The sequence below is a fragment of the Manacus candei genome, unplaced genomic scaffold (assembly GCF_025592945.1).
Source record: "Manacus candei isolate 608988 ecotype Guabito, Panama unplaced genomic scaffold, ASM2559294v1 h1tg000028l, whole genome shotgun sequence".
In the NCBI taxonomy this organism is placed as follows: Eukaryota; Metazoa; Chordata; class Aves; order Passeriformes; family Pipridae; genus Manacus; species Manacus candei.
The window spans coordinates 7,452,448-7,475,596 of NW_026138076.1; the positions used below are offsets into that span (position 1 = coordinate 7,452,448).

A 23,149-nucleotide genomic window follows, 5' to 3' on the forward strand; every position below is an offset into this window, starting at 1 on the left:
ATTTTTTCCTTCAGCAGAAATCTGAATTAAGCACTACAGCGAGAATTTGCAACCCTATGATTTTAAGAAATACCTATTTTTTTGACAACTCTCTTTTACATTCAGTTGAAGTAGCTAGGTGTGAATGCTCTAACAGTTTATTTTCACAATTGTCAGATTTCTAGAGCATGAAGTTGGTATAATTTTTTAATATACTGAAAAGAGCATTGCTCTAGGCAAATGATGTCTTATGAAGCCATAGCTTGCAGGCCGGTAGATTTAGAAGAGGGACAGGCAGGACTAATGTCTAGGAGACAAACAACACCATAACCAGGCTAAATGCAATCTTTATTTGTTCACAGGTTTCTACTGTGTACAGCTCAGCACCAGTGGCAATTTTGAAATGATCAAGAGGTTGGGTATGATGTGCCTTAGATATAAGAATAACTTAGTATCTTCAGGATGAAAATCATGTGTAATCCTAGAACCTTGACGAGGAAGACAATGTCTCACCATCCAGACTTAAGAGAGTAAACTTAAGGCTGACAACTCAACTGATTCTTTTTAATCTGTGTAATAAGGATATGCTAACAAGGGTCAAAGCAATGAATATAGGTGAAGGGGAGGAAAGGAATCAATATCTGACTAATAGGGATACTATTTCCACAATTCTTTCTGCATATTTTCTGCAGACGACAAACTGAAGAAAAGAAATCCAAGTGTATGGAATGTCAGCAAGCAATTTTTTCAAGACATTTCCTTTCTCTTTTTAAATCAGAGCCTGATTAATTTTTCTATTTTTAAAAAGATTATTTTAATTTTGATTTAAAAGAATCTTCCAAAAGAAAAATAGAGAAAAAATATCATTAAGTCTGCTTCTTAACAAACTGGAACAACAGGAAAACTACACACTTTTCCTATTTATCCAAGCAGACATTAACACTCAAGCTTAATAAATGCTTACTTATAAATGCCAGCCATGCTAACCACTTCATTTTTGAACAACACACCAAGAGCATGCAGCAAATGCCAAGGACATACTGTACTGCCACATGAAAGGATACTCATAAGAAACTTCGCAACATCACTGGCTGCAATTTAAATCTGATGCAAAAATAAATACCATTTTTTTAACTGATTCCAGAGACAGGTACTTTTTTTTTTTAAAGATTGAATTCTATGCTTTTGAAAGGTTAGCAATTGGCTCTGTTGAAAAGAAGGATACAAAAAGTACTTGAACAAACTTAACACCAATATGTATGTAGAGTGGTTCTAAAGATGGGTGGAATTTTTCACTTTTTATGTTGATTTATTTGGTCCAACATGACTGCTAAGGAGTTTCACCACTGATTTAATGAGAACAGTAATTAAGAACTGGACTGAAAGTTTTGCATCAATTCACGCAGGACAGCAGATATTGATCTAATTTTATCTTTTCTATAACCGAATATATAGCCTTATGACCCAAACTAACTTCACACTGGAGTAAATTTTCCCTGACCAATTCTGGTTAAGTCTTTATAGAAACCCAGTGTGTATCTGAGGCTTTGGGTTGTACCATCAGTCAAATTCGTTCGGGTTTAGTTCTGCTTTCAACTTTATTGTATAATATATTATAACTTTACTACTTTAGGACTATTTAAGACTAACCAAAGTTTCCTGCAGAGATCTTCATATGAAAAAATTAACAAAAGAAACAGATCTGTGACCTGCTTCTACTGTCACTGATAGAACCAAGAGACTGAAGCTGCTGACTGCACTAATCAAAACTCTAAGTTCCACTATAAAGCAAAAGAAAAAACTATCAAAGTCATATGTACGACAGAAAAATGATCATAGAATCATAGAATCAGCTGGGTTGGAAGGGACCTCTGAGATCATCAAGTCCAACCCTTGATCCAACACTGCTGCGGTTGTTAGACCATGGCACTAAGTGCCACATCCAGTCTCATCTTAAAAATGATCTTAGATGATATAAGAATATTTGGCCAGACATCATTTAACAAATGTAAGGACTGTATTTTAGAAGGAAAGTATTTTAATAAAGTTTGCTTTCCGGTGTAAGTTTATTTCTTAAGACACATTAAGGATAATTTGAATGTTCTAGTAAAAGTGTATTAAACAAATGAAGAGGTAAAACCACTGCAATTCAGATTTCCATAACTATTATAATTCTGCTTGCAGTTACTCTCTACCAATTCATTGATAAATTAAAACACTATCATACTGCACAGTACAACACTATAATCCTTTACTAAGATACCTGGAAGGGGGATGGCATGGATGATCTAGGAACTGTGCTAGAACAATTTACATGAATGCAGAAACCTTTCTACAGTCTGCTTTTCTGTTCACATCTGTACTGTGGAATCCACTGTAATTAACTAATTGGTTGTCTGTATCAATCATCTTAATTGCACAGTATTTTAAATTCTACTTACTATTCCTACTTCACAAACCCTCACAGAGGGGTTCCCCACCTTCGGCAACTGTTTTGTAGAAGTGGTTATTAAAACAGCAGAGATACCAAAACACACCATTACAGAATGCTGGCAATTCCCTTATTGAGATTGGTGACAGAAACAAAGCAGCATAAAGCTATCTTAAAAGGTACACTAATCATTTCCATGCATCTTCACTTTAGCTACTTCTTCCTGTGTGCCATCACTACAGCATTCAGTGTGTGGGACATGAAAGTGACCATGGGAAATAGGATCTTCACAGAAACAATGCACAATGCGTTTGCTCTCTCTCTGGAAAAATATATCTTGGTTAAAAGACTCCACTGTGTACTCTGTGGGTGTGTTGGGTTGTTTTCGGGGTTTTTTTTAAGCATGAAGTTATTATTCTATTTTTAAGGAGGCATTACTAAAACATAATTTTCAAACTTAACATGAGTGAAACACTAGAGGAATGTAAAATTGAAAAACTAAGAAGATGAGCAGTAACTAAATTTCATATTTATTTTTATATTACATAATATAACCCACCTTCTGTAGCAAACTGCTCTAGATGTTTTAAGGTGATTTCTTTGTATTTTGAAGTTTCAGCGAGACGGTCATAAATTACTGTATCCTACAAAACAAAAATTAATACAGAACAATCATTAGATTGTTTACAAAAGCCCACATAGAAAAAATGTTGGCTTTTTTTGCGTAGACAATACAAATCATGTAAGAAAACGGTAGAAAAATATACGGCACTGTATTATTTAAGCATTAAAAATTAATAGATGTAATTTTGTTTCAGAAGTTAAAAAAGGACATTCCAATCCTCAGATTTGCTAAATTTACAAATTCTGCTACAATGCAGTTTTTCTCTTCCACATTTTTTGCTGTTATTTCCCATGATTTTGAAAAGTGCCAAAATGTTATCTTCTTCTTTTGATATTAAGCCCACAAAGTAAAATTAGTGCTTCATAAATGCCACTCTCAGTTTTCAGTAGCCAGTTTGATATACAGAATATTAAAACAGTTGCTTCTCTTCACTTGAGATGATACAGAATGGACATTTTTATTCAATCAGCTTCCTTCTCTTAAACCATGCAGGAACTGGATTTCATGTCCCTCCCCCTCAAACTTGACTTAAAATATAGAATGAGAACAAATGAGCAACTCTGCCATTCCCATATACATTATGATTAGGATACCTTTCCATAGGTCCTGCTTTTGGAAAAATTTACTTCTGGCACAATGTCAACGGTAGGTTAAAATTCCCATCTAGTAAATTATGCTAGATTACTATTCCTACCTAGTAATTCATGCTCAGCTACTCCAGCAAGTAACTAATACATTCATTTACACATTCATCCATTTTCTTGGGAGTACAGAAGGAAGCAATTAATAGGAAGCATGAAGGTATTAGTCCAGTACAAAGAACAGGATGAACAGGTCTGTTGTACTGACTTCATAGGCAGTTAGTAAAAAAAGACATTAACTAGCTCATCACATTAAACAGTTACACAGCAAAATGATATAAATTGAAAGAGGCATCAACATTCCTTCCCCTGCATTTTCAATGTTTTGACTGCAATTATAACAACGTTTTGCCTTTGTATTTGTATCGATAGCACATATTCTGTCACAGTGAAAACAGATTAAAACTCACAGCTCCTTTGCAGTAGAGTCTTAACTTTCCTGATGGTGTGCGGACTATCACTGACATTCTCTTCCTAGAGCTGTAAGAGAAATAAATGCTCTATATAAGGTGATTTGTAAATATAAACATTTACCAATATTTTACCTAATAATATCAACATATTAGACAAAGGATAAGAAGTCAGGGCTATCTATTCTTAATTATGTTCTCAAGTGTCTAATAATTAAAGTGAACGCTACTTTTTGGGGCAATGTTTCTGTAGGCCTTTTTTCCATAAAAATAAATTTGAGAATTTTTACCTTTGTCTGAGTACTGTTTACTGATGACACAAAAGCACCTTACAGCACTTGTGACCAATATCATAAAGAGGTAGTGCATCATGGACTGTTTCCATTTTTACCCCCTTCCCACACTGTACTGTGCTGCAATCCTATTACTGTAATCCCAGAATTTCATTTATCATGCAAAGTTTTCAGTATGCTAAGAACTGGAAAGGGACTTGACTAATTTTAAGTACTCTCTGGCTTTCAGTTGTTAGATCCAAGTATTTTTTTTTGTCCTTATAACTGAGGTAGAAGTTGAAGGAAAGCATGGAGAAGACTGTCCATGTCTGCCTTCTGTCTTCCCTTTGAGGTTTACCAACAAGCATTCCTTAGATTCGAGATCATGTCCTGTCAAAATATGTATTTCTTTTAAACTTCAACTTTATAAATAAATCTACAGAAACTATTCAGGGAACAAAATGTTTCTCACACAACAGTTCACAGTAAAATACAGAACTGAGATGGAAATAAATGGTCTTTTTACAATTTTGGTTCCTGTTGGAACTTCATCCCATTTATACATCATCAAAGAGCATTATTGTATGAATGGTTCCTGAAGTTCAGACTGCCATGTAAAACATCCTGTAAAGGGAATGTATGGACATAGGTGGAGGAAAGCATTTTATAATTAACGGTGAAGTAACTGACTGAAGAGTACCTTCAGGAAAATGTTTTCCTATTCCACCTGTGCGTGCACTTTGCTTCAAGTAAAGACATCTGAACAGCAATATTATATTACCTTGTTACTGTGAATATTTCGCAAATGAGCATATAAAGCCATTAACTGCTGCAACTCCTTTTCATTTTCAACCCCTAATCCAAAAAAACCTCAGACAAGCAGAATTCCAAAAGCCTTGAGACAGTCTCTAGCTATAGATCTAATTAGACAACAGTAGAAAAATTAAGATCATCTAAACTACAGTTAAGTTGCCTCAAATAAAAGTAAGTCTCAGATTTAGGGTTTGTATAAACAATAATTTGATATATTTGCTCTTGACAGGTAAAAACTCAGCAGTTTTGTACTTGTGTTGCAATACAAGACTGCAATCTCAAAGTCCTGCATACAGTTGTCTATTATTCTACTGAAGATGTATCAGAGAATAACCAACATTTTCCTGTAACATTCTGAAACTTTAGCTATGAAGACAGATATTGAATCTTGACTGACATACACTTTCTTAGTAAAACTGCAATAAAGCTAATGACTAAGAGTTACTGTCAAGGACTTCTAACTTTTTATGAGCCGTTTCACTGCAGTGACAGTTTTATTTCCATTTCCTGGTGAACTACAGTAAACCCCAAAATTGCACTACTACAAATAACTGTCAGCATAAGACCATTGTTTTATTTTGCTTCTTCACCACAGAAGTGATGTGAGCAGCCCTAAAGGCGACCTGGTTATAAGGGAAAAATACTGAACAGAAGATGTCTGCTGAAACAGTGACAGAGAAAACACCTGCCAGCCTAGAAATTGGAGACATCCTGAGATACCATCAATATGCACAAAACAAGAAACTGTAACTATAACTTGTCTGGAAAAGGGAGAAAACATTATGAGAAAGTAGGAATTGACAACAATATAGAAAACGAAAAATTGGTCTGGGAGAAAAGAGCACACCATTATCTCTTGGCTATCCCAGGTGATAAACAGAAATTAGCAGCATCTATTGACTGATGCATATGGTGGTGTCCTGCACCCCCTTATGCCTGTGCCCCACACAAATGACTTTCTTGTACCTAATAGGGAGCCTCACTCTCTAAGAACCACCCCCATGCAAATCATTCTCGGGCTGTGTGTGTACACATGCCTTTACTAACAGTAATTTTTAGTAATTTGTAATAATAAAAAAAAAAGTAGAAAATAAAGCTCCAGTGTCCTTATGTGCTATCAAATCCTGCAAACCCACTGTTGTGATCTCTGTATACCTTCTGGCTGGGTAACCCTTTGGGCTGTGACAAGGAAGAAGAATAACTGGCAATTCCCATGGAGCTGCCATGGGATCGCAAATGTACAGAAACATCTTGAAGGGACAGAAATACTTCCCTCAGTCACATGGTTTGCCACTTTAGGAAGTAGCTCTGGATGGGTCCCCTGTTACTTTAAAATGACTTGGTTTAAGATGAAACAACCACAGAAGACAAACACTGCTACATTACGACTGTTTTGGTACCTCCTCTGTCAGCCACTCATTCTTTTATTAACTTTTAGAAAGCATCAGTCTTCAGTCACAAAACAGGATCAGTGTATTCTGGACCTCTTTGATAGAGAGGAGATAAGGTCTAAAATGCTCTAGGAGGCCTTCTGTCTGCCCAGTACAACAGCCAAGGCAATGTGGATTATTCATAAAACTGATAAGACAGGAGGAACTAGTATGTATTTCAGGTAAATACACTGGCATTCTAAATAAAAAATACAAAAATTTAGACAAGAAGCTTTAAACTGTTACTATCACAGTCAGTTTCTGCTAGGCTATGGAGGTATTTCCCAGGGATACAGATGAAAATCAGTCATTAAACCAACAGTACATACTCCAGATATTGAGATATTATTACTATCTATATACATAATATTTGCCAGTAAAATTGATTCTGGTGCTAAATTTTCTTAGCAGGACTCAGTCCTCTAAGAAAACAAGCAGATACAAATCAAAACCTCATTCAGTAACACTGCTAGTAATGACATGCTGATGCAAGGACTGATGTGCAATTTGTGCACTGATAGTGGACACCACTTATGCTTAAAGACAAAGGAATCACACACTCAAAATGTAATTCCTTTTCACACTGGCCCAGGTGAAAAGACAGTGCATGTAGTTGGCACAGGGATGACACCAAACATAAGACATGCTGTGCTTCTGGGTCTTTGACAGAGTGCCTTGCTTTCCCCTGACCTGCAGATACATACCCTAGGAGCTGGTTTTGGCAGCCAAGAGACAGCTGCAGTTTTTCTGTTTGTTACAGTTCCAGGTGACAGAATAAAAGAACAGGCACAACACTGCACAATTCCTTCCCTAACAGTATGGGGAGCAGAGGATCTGAACAACTCTTCACCTCCTAGAACTTAACGTACCACAGCAGCTGTGGCATATGAGCAGACTTAACTACTGGAGCCAACCTAAACTCAGCACAAGTTATTTGCTCCACGGAGATTAGCACTACATTTTAGAAATAACTGTTAACTGGTTAAGGACTACCAGCACAATACTTTTAGTATGCTCACCTGCCAGTTAAGACTGACAGCTTGTCATAGTCCTTGCTATGAACAAAGTATAATCAGCATGTTGTGTAAGTCTACTTCTCTTTTCACAGGCACAACTATAGTCACTGTAAAAAAGAGAATACCAGACATGACAACTCTACTGATTATTCCTACAATTTTTGCTTCTGTAACGTGGTTCTCCAAAAGGCTATCCTATCAAATGTTGACACTGTTGTACTCTACTTGTGTAGAGTCTTCATCTGTCTTGCTTTGGAAAGCAGCAAGGAATTAATTTGAATTTTTTTCTGGGAAAGACTTGGAACACCTGCAAACTCTTAACACTTTATTCAATACAGATTACTTCTCTGAAGGTACATGCTCCTGCCCATACAAATGTGGTGTTGTTTTGGAGTTAAAATCTCTCTTTCTGTGGAACATGGGTGACCTCTAGTGCTTCCAACGAGTCAGTTCCAAGCAAAGCTAAATACTACAGAGTAATAACAAAACCAGTTATAAAAATTGAATACTTAATAAGGTAGTATGATTGGTACACAAAAAATATCTAATCCTCCAAAGGTTAAAATTTCAAAGCAATTCTCTTGTCTTCATAAAGTATCACTGTTTAAATTAAAATTTTAGACTGATACAGAAGTTTTAAAAAAAATAATCTATGAAATCACAAGCAGAAATAAAGTAGGAATCCTTCACTGCTACTCCAGAAATGCAGTACGAACTTTCACAGATGTCCAGTTAACATCAATCCACTTTGCTCTACATACTTGCTAACCTTCCAGAAAAGAAGGTGCAAGCAATGCCTGCAAAAAAATGAAACCATGGTGTAAATCTAAAAAAATTCAAGTATGTCCTCTACAATATATAAACCCAATTAACTGCAAGCAGACATTACAAGACATTCAAAACTATAAAAATTACTTTCTGTAGCGTTTTTTTTCACTATGGTGATCTTTAATTGTGCTTCATATTATTATTACTACTACTAGTATTACTAGGCAACTACTTCTCTGATTTCACCCAACCTATACATCTTCTGCCTGTCTCTCCCATATTGCCTTGCATTGTTTTATTTTTTGATATTTTCGCTTCTTTAGCTAAGCTCACAGGAAACATAATAGAACAGGAAGGAAAAGAACAATCACTTTCCACAGGCACAATTACAAGTAATCATTATCAGAAAAAAAGGAGCTTCCTCTACGCGCAAATCCCTTCCCTATCCTGTTCCAAAGTAAGCAACGGGCCCACACAAACAGAACACAGATGGCATACATGGATACAGCTTAAACAGCTCTACGTAAGAAGTAAAACTTCATTCATATTTCTTATGTGTACCTTCATAACTCCAACAGCTTTAACATAACATTTTTACTGAAAGCAAAGTTTGTGATAAACTCATTTTCCAAGAAAACTAACTAGTCAACACTGTAGTGATGCTGCTCAGAAGATAATGAGTTTCAGTATAGAGTATTTAAACAAGTCATAATTATGCAAGCCTATTTAAGGTCAAATGCAAAATTTAATGTTATGAGTCAAGACAAATACACTTACTTTTTAATAAATCACAAGGCACCAGGGCTTTCAGAAATACAATTAGAAGTTAGAGTACTTTCCTATGTGGTCTTTTTACAGAAATGTTTAAAGTTTTGACATCAAAGATTTTTTTTAATCTTTGAGCAAAAGCAGAATTGAAAAATATTAGTCACAAAGTAGACAACAGGAAAAAGACAAAGCCTCTGAAAATGTTTTACAATAAAACCAGAAGTGTAATCTTAATCATGTACACTACTTTGTCTATAGTATGTTCACATTACAGAGATAAAAGCTACACAACCTGCATGCTTTGCCTGTAAAAATATAAAAAATGCAAACATTTTTATCCATGTGAGAGGTTCATAAAGTATTTTCACAAAGAGACACTAAGTACAAAACATGCCATTTACCTTGTAAATTCCAGGACATTTAGCAGTTCATATCTCTCTTCCTGTCCCAACTGAAGAATAAAAAAAACACAACCCCAAAATTAAAAAAAAGGTAGGAATTAATCCAAAACAACTCAAGCAAAAGAACCAAAACCAGCCAAACAACATATCAAAACATATGGATCAGGATGCAGTTATTCACAGAGTATTTAAATACAGCAGAAGTAAGCACAGTAAATTATAATGTTACTCTAATGTACTTACAGACTCTATGATTACTGAGTCAGGTGTCCTTCCAGTGAATACAAAACGAAGACGCCTGGCTGCTCGGACCAATGCTCCTTCATCTGCAACAAGTTAAATAGTTAGTTTACAAATGTACCAGAAAACTCTTAGTTCGCCCCATGATTCAATCGACACAGTCCAAGCTTTTCTACTTTTGACTTCCTTTTTCCCTTATGGATTTTAAAATTAGGTGTGCTGCTGGAAAGAACTCTTTGTTTCTCCTGTTAAAACCGATGAAATGAGTTTACAGTTCAGGGAAAAGCCCTAAAAGGAACTTTTTAGTTCCCCCTCAGCTCAGTAAGAAGAGCATCCTCTTCAAACCTTCCTCAGTAGGGCCCTGGACAAGGTACACTGGTTTTTCTTTAAGTTCTGTTTTGGAAGAGAAGAGCGTTAAGTTATTCCTGTAAATCATAGATAACTTCGATGTCTACAGTCAGGAAACATTTCAACCAGCAACCTCACCTCCAATAGTCATCAGTTCTCTCCAAGCGGCTCAGGATGTCACAATGGAATTTGCTTACAATGCCCAATAAAACACTGCCATGACCTAGTTAGCTTTATTTATGGCCCTACCTCTGCCCTTGTCTTCCAGCTGTTAAGGGACAGAATTTAGAGAGATAGCCACCCGGGAGCTGGGGAAGACAGGGAAGACCCTTTGTGCTTTGTGTTAATTTCTCCCATCATAACTTATAATGCATAAGCTCAGCAGAGTTGAGCATATTTTAATCATTTTGCCTTGCTTCATCATTTCCTGACTTCAAAAATTGTCTGTGAACCACAGTAGGCTTGAATCAGACCTTTTGCATTATAATCTTTTCGCACTCTCTAATGGAACTTATCATAACTTTTATCCTACAAAAAACATTCCTGTTTCAACTACACAGTCTCTCTTTTAAATCAATATCATGGTTACCAAGTACAGAACACGTTTGCAAGCAAGGACATCAATCTGTCTCCTGACTGGATTTTTATTTACATCTGAGCAGTTTCTTTAGAATTCCACAGCAACCTGACAACACCTTTGTACTGCTGTATGGTTAATTATTCTTTGCTGTTACATAATCCATGGGACATTCATATGTATTTTCTAAAGAGAATTTTAAAAGTCTAAATCCTTTTTAGACAAAAACGATTTTAGATGACACCAATTCTTTTTTGAGGGATAGGTCTTTTTTAATTTTGGAAGATACTTCAAAAAACAATAAACTGAATAAAATTTGCTTGTTGAGTTGATAGAACACTTTACTGTATATTCACTCAGTTATTTGAGTCTCACCTGGAGATGCTGCTTGATATATAATTTTATCACCTTCTCTTTCTGGAACTGCTGTATGACACACTGCCATCATTGTCAAAAACTCGCATATTATAGGTGCAGTTGGCTAAGAAAAGACATCAGAGTGGGATTAATCATTCAAGTAATAAACAACTGAAATGTAATAATAGATAAGGACAAATAATAGTAAAAAAAAATTAATGAAAGATTCTTCCTCTTTCCTTTAAAAACTAATTTTAGCATAAAGAATAACTTCCTGCTGCTGTACTTAGATACTGGCTAAATAAACAGAATTTAGTGGCATTTCCTATTATAACAATCAAAATTAGGTAACAAGAAATATAGAATAATTCAAATAAGCACGTTTTAGGGAAGGTAAGTTTGAATGATGTATTGAAAGATTTTTACTTTATTCATACAAGTTTCTTTAGATGTTGGGTTTTCTACTAAAAAGAATTTTTTTTTACTTTTGTCTAATACTATATTTGACAACACTTTTTAAGACTCTCTAGAAAGATGTAGCAGTCGAAAATCACAGAGAAAATGCTGCAAAATCAGACAGTCTACTTTTGAAGAAAGACATTTAGATGAATGTATCAGGCACTCCAAAGTGTACAAAGCTGAAAAAATTTAAAATTATTAAGCCAAAAGAGGGGAAAATAAGCAGAATAGTTGATTGGATTTGAAGAATACAGCTAAGAATCTTATTAGTACAGCTGACATTTGCAAAATGAATGAACTGACTCCTGAATAGTTGTTTAAAATAAATGCCAGCATTCCCCCTCAAAGCAGCTGCCACCTCAGTTGAGGGTTTCTTGTAGCATATTTATAGTATTTCAGAATAGCAGGCTAAGAATAACATTACAATTACTCTATAAAATACAATAATCTCTGAAAACCTAACTTAATTCCATAATGCAGAAACACTAATGGGGACAAGTTCCTGTTCTCTTCCACTGAGGGCCTCCAGATCCCCGAAGAGGTATTCAGAAGGCTGAATTATATTCTTTTCCAAAGCACTTCAGAACACATTTAAAATAGAGTGGTGAAATCTCTCTTTGAATGTGTGCCAGAATTTTAAAGATTTTTAAAAATGCATTTTTATAGCTCTCATGCTTATATTATACACATTTAATACTGCATATCTACCAGAAAACTTTTAAGATTCAACACTTGTACACCAAGGACACTCAAACAAGGGTAGTAATAGATAATGCCTCTTTCAAATAATGCTACTATCTATATTGCTAACACAATACAAATGGCCCTTGCATGTAAGTATGAGTACCCTCTACTTTAAATACACTTAAGAGTTGCAGTCAGGTGTCTACCATCAAAGATTGCCCCATTTATAAGAAAAAAATGCTTCATGGTTTGCCAGTTAAACTGGAACTAGCCTCCTGGGAAGAAACATTTCATGGAAAGAAAAGAGTAATTTATTTCCACACTGTTTAAGGTAGGTGTTCTTGGTTATGACTAGATAAAAACATTTTTTGTACAAACAACAAACAGAAAGTGGTAATGATGGTACTGTTTCTTAGTCCATTCATAAGCTAAGCTGTTAACTTCCTGAGAAATGTGTTATCTCTTCGGGGCAAATGCCAGCCTCCAAAACTCCTGTTTCATTCCATCATCTGAACTGAAGATCTAACCTAATGGAAGCACGTACACAAACATGCTTGTTATATATATATATATGTTATATATAACCATATATATGGTTAACTCTTGACTCCTGTATAAGCCTAGGTAAGTCACATCAGGATGGTAAGTTAACTCACCCTGAAAGCTTTAATGGATGTCATGACATCATATAAACAGCATGATTACCGTTAAAACACACACAGAATGAAGAACACAAGGCTACTTCAGACTTAAAACATCTGAATCACACCATCAAAAAAAAAAAAGAGGAGGAAAAAAGAGCTGGACCTAATTAACATGTATCAGCAACAATTATAAAAGTATCCATGAGGTCATGCTGATCTTGTGTAAATACAGTATTTATCTTCCTTCTAGGGGCATCATCTTTTAACTTATTGAAAGCAATGGTTTGATCTCACAAACCAATGATAACTGTTTCTATATAACTTACATGATTGTTTTGAAGATTCTCCAGTAATGATGAGTCACTAAATGTTTTTTCTTCTCCATTTTGTGGGCCCTGCCTGGAAATAATTAAATAAAAGAGAGATCACCTTTAGCATCATTTTAACAATTTATATACAAATAATTCAAAGACAAATTTTGGGTTATAGCTGTTACAGCAAAGGCTGCAATCACATACTGTGACAAAAAGAATTGAAAAGGTACTTGTTTCACATCTCCAAAGTTTATCTAATTTAAGGAAACACTGATATATATAAATATATTTAAACCCAGGAAAGTCTCTCTGCTGACTTTAGGTAATGAAGAATGAAGTAAAAATAACATCTACAATGTAAGACTGTGCCCTCTTGTCTTCTGATCTCTAGAATGAGATTGTATATAAGGGTTTCAGGAAAATAAATGCCCAAAGAGATCACATTTTATCAAAAGATTAGCAGTTTTGGAAAAGGTTTCTAAATGTTTGTAGAAAAGGAAGTCTGATAGCTTCTGAAAGAGGTAAACAAATGAGTTCACACATCAGAGAAGTCTCCTTGGAGAGGGTTTGTTTTCTATTACTTATGACCAAAAAGGAACATATGAAACTGATAAAGAAAACACAGCAACAGTGGTGAAGTAGGGACTAAAGAGATGCAAGGAGGATATGGTTCTGGAGAAGTAAAACCATGCACTAACATCTCTCAAAATGCACAAATATTCTGGCTGAAGCTGAGAGCTCAAAAATGTAGATACTTCTACAAAGACTTGTTACTGCAGCTTACTGTTGAGTATTAGGACAATCTAGTTGAGTTTGAATTTGAGTGAAAGAAAACAGCGAACCCAGCTGGAGGAAAGGTTTTTTGTTTTTTTTTTTCCTCTTCAATTTACTTTGGGTCTTGCCTTGGATCACATCATCATACAAAAGAATAAACACTTTAGGTGATTTAAGTTCAAGGATAAGCCATATATATCAAAGGCAGTCTAAAGATTCCGTATGAAAACCAAAAGTGAGCTGTTTTAATCCTGCACTAATTACCATGGAGGAATAGAAAATGCAGAACCTCCTCTACACAGCCACTACAAGGACTACTTTTTCTAACTCTAATTAAACTGAGAAATTTGAAGCATTCTCATTCATCAAGACTTCTTTTTTAAATGCAAGGCAAATACATCTTGAAGTGCCAAAGGTTAACATGTTTAGACACGTTATATTTGTTCAGAGTCTAAGCTTTAAGCTTTGTTTTCTTAAAGCTTTCTGACAGAAATTTTCCAGATTGTCAGTGCTAAAATAAGGAAAAACACTTGCAAGTATACATTGTATCAAACTGGAAAACAATTCTTTCTAATACAAAAAAATTAAAGATTTAAAAAACTTGGGATTTAGTACATTAGTAATTTTAGAACTAGAAATGTTACTGTCACAAACAGATTTTATTAACTGCAATGGATTTATACATAAAGAAATTTATTAAGTATCTTATTTTGTAAGTATTTACAAGATGTTCAATGCCTATAAAAGCAAAGTACTGGTTTGAGTTCTTTCTTTTACTACAGTTCAGATACCAGTTTATCCATTTCAGATGTGCTTATAAAGATTTTTATGTGTATATTAGTCAAAACCAGTCTATTTTCATAAATAGCTAAGAAGCAAGCATGCTTAATTTCATGTAAACACTGCATTATTTTAATAGAACCACTCCCATGCAGTTAGGCACACATATCTTTAAGAAACATTTTGCTGCTACAGTAAATGAGGATTTCAGGTCAGGCAAGATTTTCGGTGTGCATGCATACCACATTTTGTGTGTTGTGGGGGGAATTTTTCTTTTTTTTCTTTTTTTTTCTTTTTTTTTTCTTTTTTTTTCTTTTTTTTTCTTTTTTATCTAAACAAAGGATTATTAATTCTAATTTAGCAAAGATTACTTTTCCTTCAAACATTATAAACAAAAGATGACAACACATTATAATTTTGTGTGACATACCTTGCTGTCACTTTCAACAAATACAATATTGATTATGACATTTCTTCCCTGAAGTATCTGAGCGTATTTTGAATGATATTGCAAATATTTAGTCTAAGAAAGTATGATGAAGGCACCATGCAGACAGCAGCAGAAAGGAAACCAGGACTTTTTCTTTCCTGAGGTCCTCGTTTAGAGATTAATGTTGGTCCCAAGAGTATTTGGGTGCTCTAATCTCAGTTTTGGTTAAGAACTAGGCAGTCCTAATACTGAAAAATTATCCGTAGAAAGTAAAATATTAAAAATAACATTACTGGTTTTTCCACTTTCAAATATGGATTTTTTTCCCAAACATGTTAGCAATTATTTCTAACATATTACTAACAGTAGAAAAGTGTGATCATGTGACCATAATACCACATACTTTAATAAACGACAAAAGTTTCTCTCTAATAAGCAATTCAGAATTGTACAGGACTGCCAGTAGAATAACTGCGCTATATTTCAGTGATCCTATTAGCCATTCTATTTCAGAGTACACAACCTAATGCCACAGAATTCGGATGGCATAAATTTGTTTAAGACTGTCAGTCTGCATCAATTCAAAGCTAAAACAACTTCTGAGTAGCAAAATATCTCACATTTAGCTCTGTTTCTAAAAATATCGCTCACTGGTTTTAAACTTCAATCTTCAAAAAACACCACAAACTAAATTATTTTTAGAGCTTACCAATCATCTGAAGGAACACTAAAATCCTCAGGCTCAGGGCAATGGCTGCACAAGAAGCATGGGAAAATAGAAACAGGGAGAGGAAATAGAATCACAAATGCTAAAAAAATTGATTGCATATTAAAAAAAGTAGTTAATGAAATTAAAGTACTAAAAAAAATCTTTTCAACAGACTAATTTAGTAGTGCCTAGGTTGCAATGAAAATTGCAAAAATACGGTGTTTATCTTGAGGCTTTATAAATTAAAAAAAAACCAAATTTTTGCAAGTCTTCCCTCAGGCTTTTATTTTGTAACAACATTAATCAGACTATATGATAGCCAAAACATGCATACTGAAGTTGCCTTACAGCAGAAAGCCTTTGCTATATCAACTTTATTTTTGTTCCTCTTTGCAAAAGGAGATGTCATGACAGAAGTGCTTATACTTCTTGCAAGTGACATTTCATAGTCACAAACAAACTGACTTCTAGTTGTCAGGTGTAAGTTTATTTTAACCGTAGTATTAATGCATGGATGCCTATGAACAGGCAGAGGTACACAGATAAAAGAAAGTGAATAAAAATACCTACCCATATGCAACTCCTGCTACAGTACACTTCTTAAATTGCATGACGTTGCATGTCAGGGTACCCGTTTTGTCAGAAAATATGTATTTGACCTAAATGAATGATAAAATTCACCATACATTTGGCAGTTAGCGACACATCTAGTACAATTCATGACTATCAACACACCAAATATTTTTACCGGTTCTGCAATTTTCACAGTTTACAGAAAAATCCCCAACAATAAAACCAGTACATAAACATGGCAGTTGCACAGCCTTCATACCCATTTCCAAATAGATCAATCAACTGAAACGTCAGGAAACATAAACCTGCACTATACTTAACTATCCCTCACTCTATGTGTTATTGAAGAGCAAGAAACTAGTGAAGACCAATGACTCTGCTAGCAAAACATTACATTTCTGACAGAAAGCAATATGGTAAAAAAAGTATCTATATGCATTCCTAAACCCATCTTTTTCACATAGAAATGTCTTCTTAAAGCCAAAACATTAGTAAAAAGCAACAGTTTAAAAATGTCAAATTACAGGAATAGAGGACATATATTCCCTTCTACCTACTCCAGGTCTCCTATTTCCCTAATGTTATCCATTCCAGAAACTACTACTCTAAAATTCAAAGCTGAAATACAAGAATCTGTGATATATTTAAATTTAGTTTAAACCTAATTTTAAGAAAAAAGTTAATATATGAAGAAATGAAGTAACCTGTGATGAACCAAAGGTTCTATTAGTCAAAGGTAAACTTCAACTTTAATTCATCAAAATTTATTTCTCATTAAAAAAAAAATCCCAAGATTATTGATTAGGGATGAGCTACATTTTACCTGGAACTAATAAGGCTATGTATTAGCAATAATTTTTCCAAGGGATTATGACTTAGCCAAATCAGCAGTTAGAAGAAATTTTCTGTGCCAGGTTTATGCCTTAAATTGTTTTTTTGGGGGGGTGGGGGCAGATTGGGAAAGCGGGAATTGCAGGAATTTCCCAACACCAAAGTTTTTCCTTTCTTAAAACCTGAAGATCTCTTGGGGTAAATCTTCTCTTCATTATGTGCTGCCCTCATATATTTCGAAGCAGAAACCTGCTCTTTTTTGTTAATAGAGTCCTCTGGTCTCCCTACAAAAATCTGCTCAAATTAAGAATCTGTCAAAAAAGTGAAAGTGGAGATCCAAAGAAGTCTGACTATCTCTTGATGGTGAAGGAAAATTATGACAAACCTAAGAAATAAAGACAAAAATTACTGAAGTCAAAAAGAAGGAATGTGTCTGGGAATCTGAATAACTAACTACAGAGACAGAAAAAACAGACTGTGTAAAATGAAAGAGAAGGAAAGTTAAGATTCAACAGAGACTCTTATACACTAGAGGAGCTTGTACTCCCTTTTAAGGGCAAGAAAAGAACAAAATTTTCTGCACATACATCTTAAGCCCAGCAGGTACAGGCACAGGCCCTGTCCTCTACGCAGACCAGTCACAGAACATGTTAACCTTCAACTAGTTTTCCCAAAAGGTACATCTCTTAAGTATTAGTCCCTGAGACTTCCTGGCTATATGGCTAAAATTATCTTATTATTTATTGCTTTTGGAAAGCTAGAAACAACTTTTACATTCTCATGCAATAAAGTGTTAGTTATGAAAACTTCTAGGCTAGGAAATGCAACAATGTGCATACTTGTGTTTATAATACAATTCAATTAAACAAGCATGTAAATATTTTTCCAGAGAAACAGTTTCCCATCACCAGTGTACCAAAAAGCTTAGCATGTTTTTAAAGTAAGACTGTAAACACAATTGACTGAAACAGCAAATATAACGTGTAGTGCTTCTAGAACTACCCTGTGCCTCAGACACACTTCTACAAAGTCATACTTTCATAACAGGAAGAACATACAACATGTGATCTCTTGTGAAAAGTATAACTGATTTTACAGTATTAAAAGAGAACTCTAAAGCAAAATGAAGAATTAACCCCTGTAGTAGGTTTTTGTGTCTAGGTTTCGGTAGTGGGGGAGCTACAGGGGTGGCTTCAGTTAGAAGCTCCTAGAAGCCTCCCCCGTCTGCTGGAGCCAATGCCAGCCAGCTCCAGGATGTGCTTCCTGCCGCTGGCCAAGGTCGAGACAATTAGGAATGATAATAATGCCTCTGTGATAACAGATTTAAGAAGAGAAGGTTGTTGCGCAGAAAGAATTCCAGCCAGGAAAGAGCGAGTGAGAACATGGGAACAACAATGTTGACAATGAAGTCAGTGCAGAAGGAAGGGGAGGAGGTACTCCAGCCACCGGAGCTGAGGCCCCTGCAGCCCATGGAGGACCATCAGGATGCAGAGACCCACCTGCAGCCCATAGAGGAGCCCATGCTGGAGCAGGTGGATGCATGAAGGAGGCTGTGACTCTGTGGGAGGCCCAGGATGGAGCAGGGTCCTGCCAGAGACCTGCAGCCCGTGGAGAGGGAAGCCCATGCTGGAGCAGGTTTTTCCCAGGTAGGACTTGTGGCCCCTGTGGGGGACCCACGCTGGTACAGCTCATCTGTGAAGGACTGCACCCCATGGAGGAGTGACCCACAGGACAGCAGTTTCACGAAGAACTGTTGCCTGTGGGATGGACTCACACCAGAAAGGTCTGTGAAGGACTGTCTCCCATGGGAGGGACTCCACGGGAGCAGGGGAAGGACTCCTCTCCCTGAGCAGTGGCAGAAACAACAACTGACTGTATGTAACCCCTATTCACTGTCCCCCTGCACCGCTGAGGGGGAGGAGGGAGAACATGAAAGGAAGGAGGGGTGAGGGGAAAGTGTTTTTAAGATTATTTTACTTCTCACTCTTTCGTCTGATCCTGTTAGCAACAAATTTAAGTAATATCCCCACTTTGAGTCTGTTTTGCTGCTGATGGTGATCAGTAAGTGACCTCTCCCAGCTCTTATCTCAACTCATGAATTCTTCGTTGTTTTTTTTCTTCTCCTCTGACCAGTTGCACAGGGGAGTGAGAGAGCAGCTTTAGTGGGTGCCTGGCATCCAGCCAGGGTCAATGCACTACAGTCTTTTATGCCTGCTAAGGAACCAATTTGTGTGCTAAAGCCCTGCTTCTTGGAAGTGGCCGGCCATTGCTGCTGATTGGAGTAGAGAATAAAACTTGTTATTTTTTGCTTCGCTTTTGCACGGGCAAGCTTTTGCTTTGCTTCTGCTTTAATCAACTGCCTTATCCATAACCACGAGTTATGGATACTCTCTCCCCTGTCCAGCTGGGAAGGGAAGTGATAGAGCGGCTGGGTGGGCACCTGGCATCCAGTCCAGGTCAACCCACCATAACCCCAAGTTTTCAGGGCTTAATTCAGCCATGAGCTCCCATTCCATTCATGGCTTCCAGTCTTCAGTGGCAAAAAATGAGGACATGTATACAATTGTGATTCAATCCTAGAGAATACTCACTGTCTCTTCTGAGCAAGGAGAGTGTGTGAAAAAAAATCACATACTGAAGACGCACCATCATAACAGTATACACTGAGACTAAATATTGTGCCACAGACAGCCTTAATGCTCAAAATTCCTCTGATTTTGTAATTTTAATGATGTACTTCCATCTCCTGTGATTACCACATCCACACTGATACAGTGATTGTTCATTTAATACTGGTTTCAAAAATGTAATTTGCTCATCTTGCAAAGTGTTTTTAAAACTATCTGACCAAACGATGAGAAAAGAAATATGCAAACATGAAGGCAAGAATATACTTTGAAACAAGTCTTCACATGAATAATTTCAATAGACAGGGTTAGAACTAGTAATTTTTTTTCTACCTGTCCAAGTTCTTCATTGAGATTGGAAGTACGAGCCATCGCAGCAGTGTCTGTAGGTTCATAGTGCATGTCTATGTCCTACCGATAAAAAAAAAAGTATATGTATTTAAAAATTAGTCTTCCATAACTTCTTAGAAAAAATCTGGTACATAAATAGAAAAGCCCAGTGTAGAAGAAAAGACCAAACAGGAATAGATCTGCTTAAGATTATTTCAACATGGCAAGCCACGGACACAGTCAGATCACTTCTAAGAGTCCCCAGAAGAAACAAGATTTTCTCATGAGAGATTTTACTCAGATTATTTCTCGTGATCTGTATTATTGAAAAACTGTTGTACTCATGCATCTAAAATGAATTTAGCAACAAGCAGAAATACTACACTAACTCTTAGAAAGAAGTCAGTCTTATTTATTTCTATTGTATGCATAATCAAGTATTTCTAGGTATCAAGATAAATATATCTTGAGATAAAAACATGAAGATAAATTTAAGACTACACAACAAATGTAAGATACATTGTAAGTGGTGGGGGTTTTTTTCTTTTTACTTGATAAAAAATAAACATAAAAATTTACTTTTAAATACAGTAAAAGATTAAAACATTGTGAAGTATAGCAACATAGTGCGACAGATTGCAGATGACCAACTTCTCCACACCAACAGAGAAAATGTTTAAGATAAATGTCCAGAGACCTAGATTAAGACAAATTAAATGTTAATGGGGTGAGAAGTTAAAACTGCCTTTCATATTTCTGATATAAACAGCTGCAATCTACACATTCAAAATGGGCGAGTCTTACTGAATATTTATTTTAAAATACAGAACATAAAGGAAGATTTTAACTGCATTCTCCTATTTGTCCACAATTTGTTTTATGGGACAAAAAAATTAAGAAATCAAAACCAGTTGACGCTCGCAAAAGTATTTAACTTTTAAAATAAAGCATATGCTTCACCTGCTACTCCACATACATTATTATCTATATCTGCGAGACATATCTCACATACAATAATCTATTTCACACATTTGATCAGGCAATCAGATTAAAGTGTTCAGAATGGAAAAATTAATTTGCATTTGGAAAAAACAGAAAAATGGAAGGCATGCTTACGTAGCTCTAAGGAGAATATCTCACTCCCACTCCAAACAGAGTAAACAGAATAAATCCTTCTTTCCCTCATTAAGAAAAAAAATTAAAGGATGCCAAAATGAAGTCTATATATTTCCTAAGTGATAATACTAACAGACACTGTGTTTTTACAAAAAATCCCACTCCATTAAACTATGGTGGAGCTGGGAAAAAATCAGAAAAATGCAAAAAAAAATCAAAACACGGGGTAAGTTTAGAAAGAAGAAATGAAACTGGACAAAACTCTCCAGGACTGCAAAACACTTTCTTCTGATCAATCTGAATGAAACTAATATCTGAATATCAATAACAAGAAAGTAAAAAGGCACAAAAACATGCTTCAAAAAATCAATCTCATGCAGGTATAAGAGTAATAAATAAAACAATTTATTATTACCTTCTCAGAGTCCAGTAATAAAAAATAAACAGCATACTTTATTATGTACATTTAAAGAAAGTCTGAAAAAAAGGTATATATAGACAAGCAATCCATCATTTCATTTACTCGTAAACCACTTGATTTTAGAAGTCAATGAATATTATAAAAATAATATTTACCCAATTTATGAAATATGCCTGGATAAATTTAACAACTTCAAGCGTAACCAACAAGCTGATTGGAATAAGATTATTGAAGAGAATGATAAAAGTCAAGAAATTCAATCCAAAGTTGCTTGCTCCACCATCTGCCAAAAATCAGAGCAAATCAAATGAATATTTGTACTTGGAAGTATATATAGACAGTGTATTCAGAATATTTCATTAACTGCTGATTTTTAAAATGTTCTGAGTTTAAGAAGAAACTTTGGAATTAATTATAGTATGACTTGCCTATAAATATGACCTTCCTCAGAGATACGGATCTCTATTATAATAGTGGAGTTCAAATTTACTCTAATTTCTGAAAAGCAAACTTACCAGTCATTCCCTCTTTTGCTATATTTTAAGGTCATAATCTGGTAATATCTATATACACAATCAAATGCTAAACTCAAAATTTTACAGTTTTATATTGTGAAAGGGGGAAATACATAGTGGAATGAATTTTTTCTCTATTCACTCTCACATCATTGTATACTCTCCCTCAACCCAGCAAATACTATGAGAAAGGTACATTCACACTCCATGAAAGGAAGAGATGAAATTAGAGTTTAATGGAAGTTCTAAAACAACTGGAAATGTGAATATTAACATATATATCAAGCAGTTTTATACTACTTATTCATTTTAGATAACTAACAGTAGCACCTCAGAGAGAATGTGAATGGGAAAGTCTGGTCTCCAGTACAGGGAAACGGTAAAAGATGGAGCCTGCCTGTCTGTATTCAAAAACATCTCACAGAAAAACAGCATCAGATAGGTTTCCACTGCCTATGCAATGTGGATCTGGTTGCTACTCTAAGATACAGGAGAGAAGCTTTTGGATATGTTCATTAATATAAATTCCAGCATCAAATGAAATACATAAAAAAACAGAGAGCTAACATTCACCATGACATTGATATTCTGAATAATGACTACTGAGATTAAAGAAGATTAAAGAAGAATATTTACCTATTTCTACTAGTAAATAAAATAATATTCAGATACTGGTAAAACTGTGTTAATTAAAACAAACAAACAAACAAAAAAAAATAATTCTTCCTCAGCATTAAAAAAAAGCAAGGTTCCTAGTAAATAACAGTTCATCCTAAAGGCAGACACAAAAACTTTGAGTGCCTTCAAATCAGAATGCCATGATTTTTCTTCTTAAACTGGCCAAACACCTATAATCCCTACTTGGA

The 23,149-nt window shown here is 35.3% G+C and overlaps 1 protein-coding gene across 7 annotated transcripts in view; it reads right to left on the reverse strand.

The window, feature by feature from the left end:
• The window catches only part of ATP8A1 (ATPase phospholipid transporting 8A1), a 115,665-nt gene that overhangs the window by 56,379 nt on the left and 36,137 nt on the right, over window positions 1-23,149 (reverse strand). For 6 of the 7 annotated variants that reach the window (XM_051789938.1, XM_051789939.1, XM_051789936.1 and 3 more), the window contains 10 exons: window positions 21,924-22,051; window positions 20,235-20,312; window positions 16,441-16,529; window positions 15,871-15,915; window positions 13,190-13,262; window positions 11,095-11,200; window positions 9,798-9,880; window positions 9,555-9,604; window positions 4,087-4,156; window positions 2,970-3,054 (listed from right to left, as the gene is read on the reverse strand). In XM_051789938.1, coding sequence (XP_051645898.1) covers window positions 2,970-3,054; window positions 4,087-4,156; window positions 9,555-9,604; window positions 9,798-9,880; window positions 11,095-11,200; window positions 13,190-13,262; window positions 15,871-15,915; window positions 16,441-16,529; window positions 20,235-20,312; window positions 21,924-22,051 — 807 coding nt within the window. The remainder of the gene's footprint in view (window positions 1-2,969; window positions 3,055-4,086; window positions 4,157-9,554; window positions 9,605-9,797; window positions 9,881-11,094; window positions 11,201-13,189; window positions 13,263-15,870; window positions 15,916-16,440; window positions 16,530-20,234; window positions 20,313-21,923; window positions 22,052-23,149) is intronic. The other variant, XM_051789937.1, reaches the window with a different exon arrangement.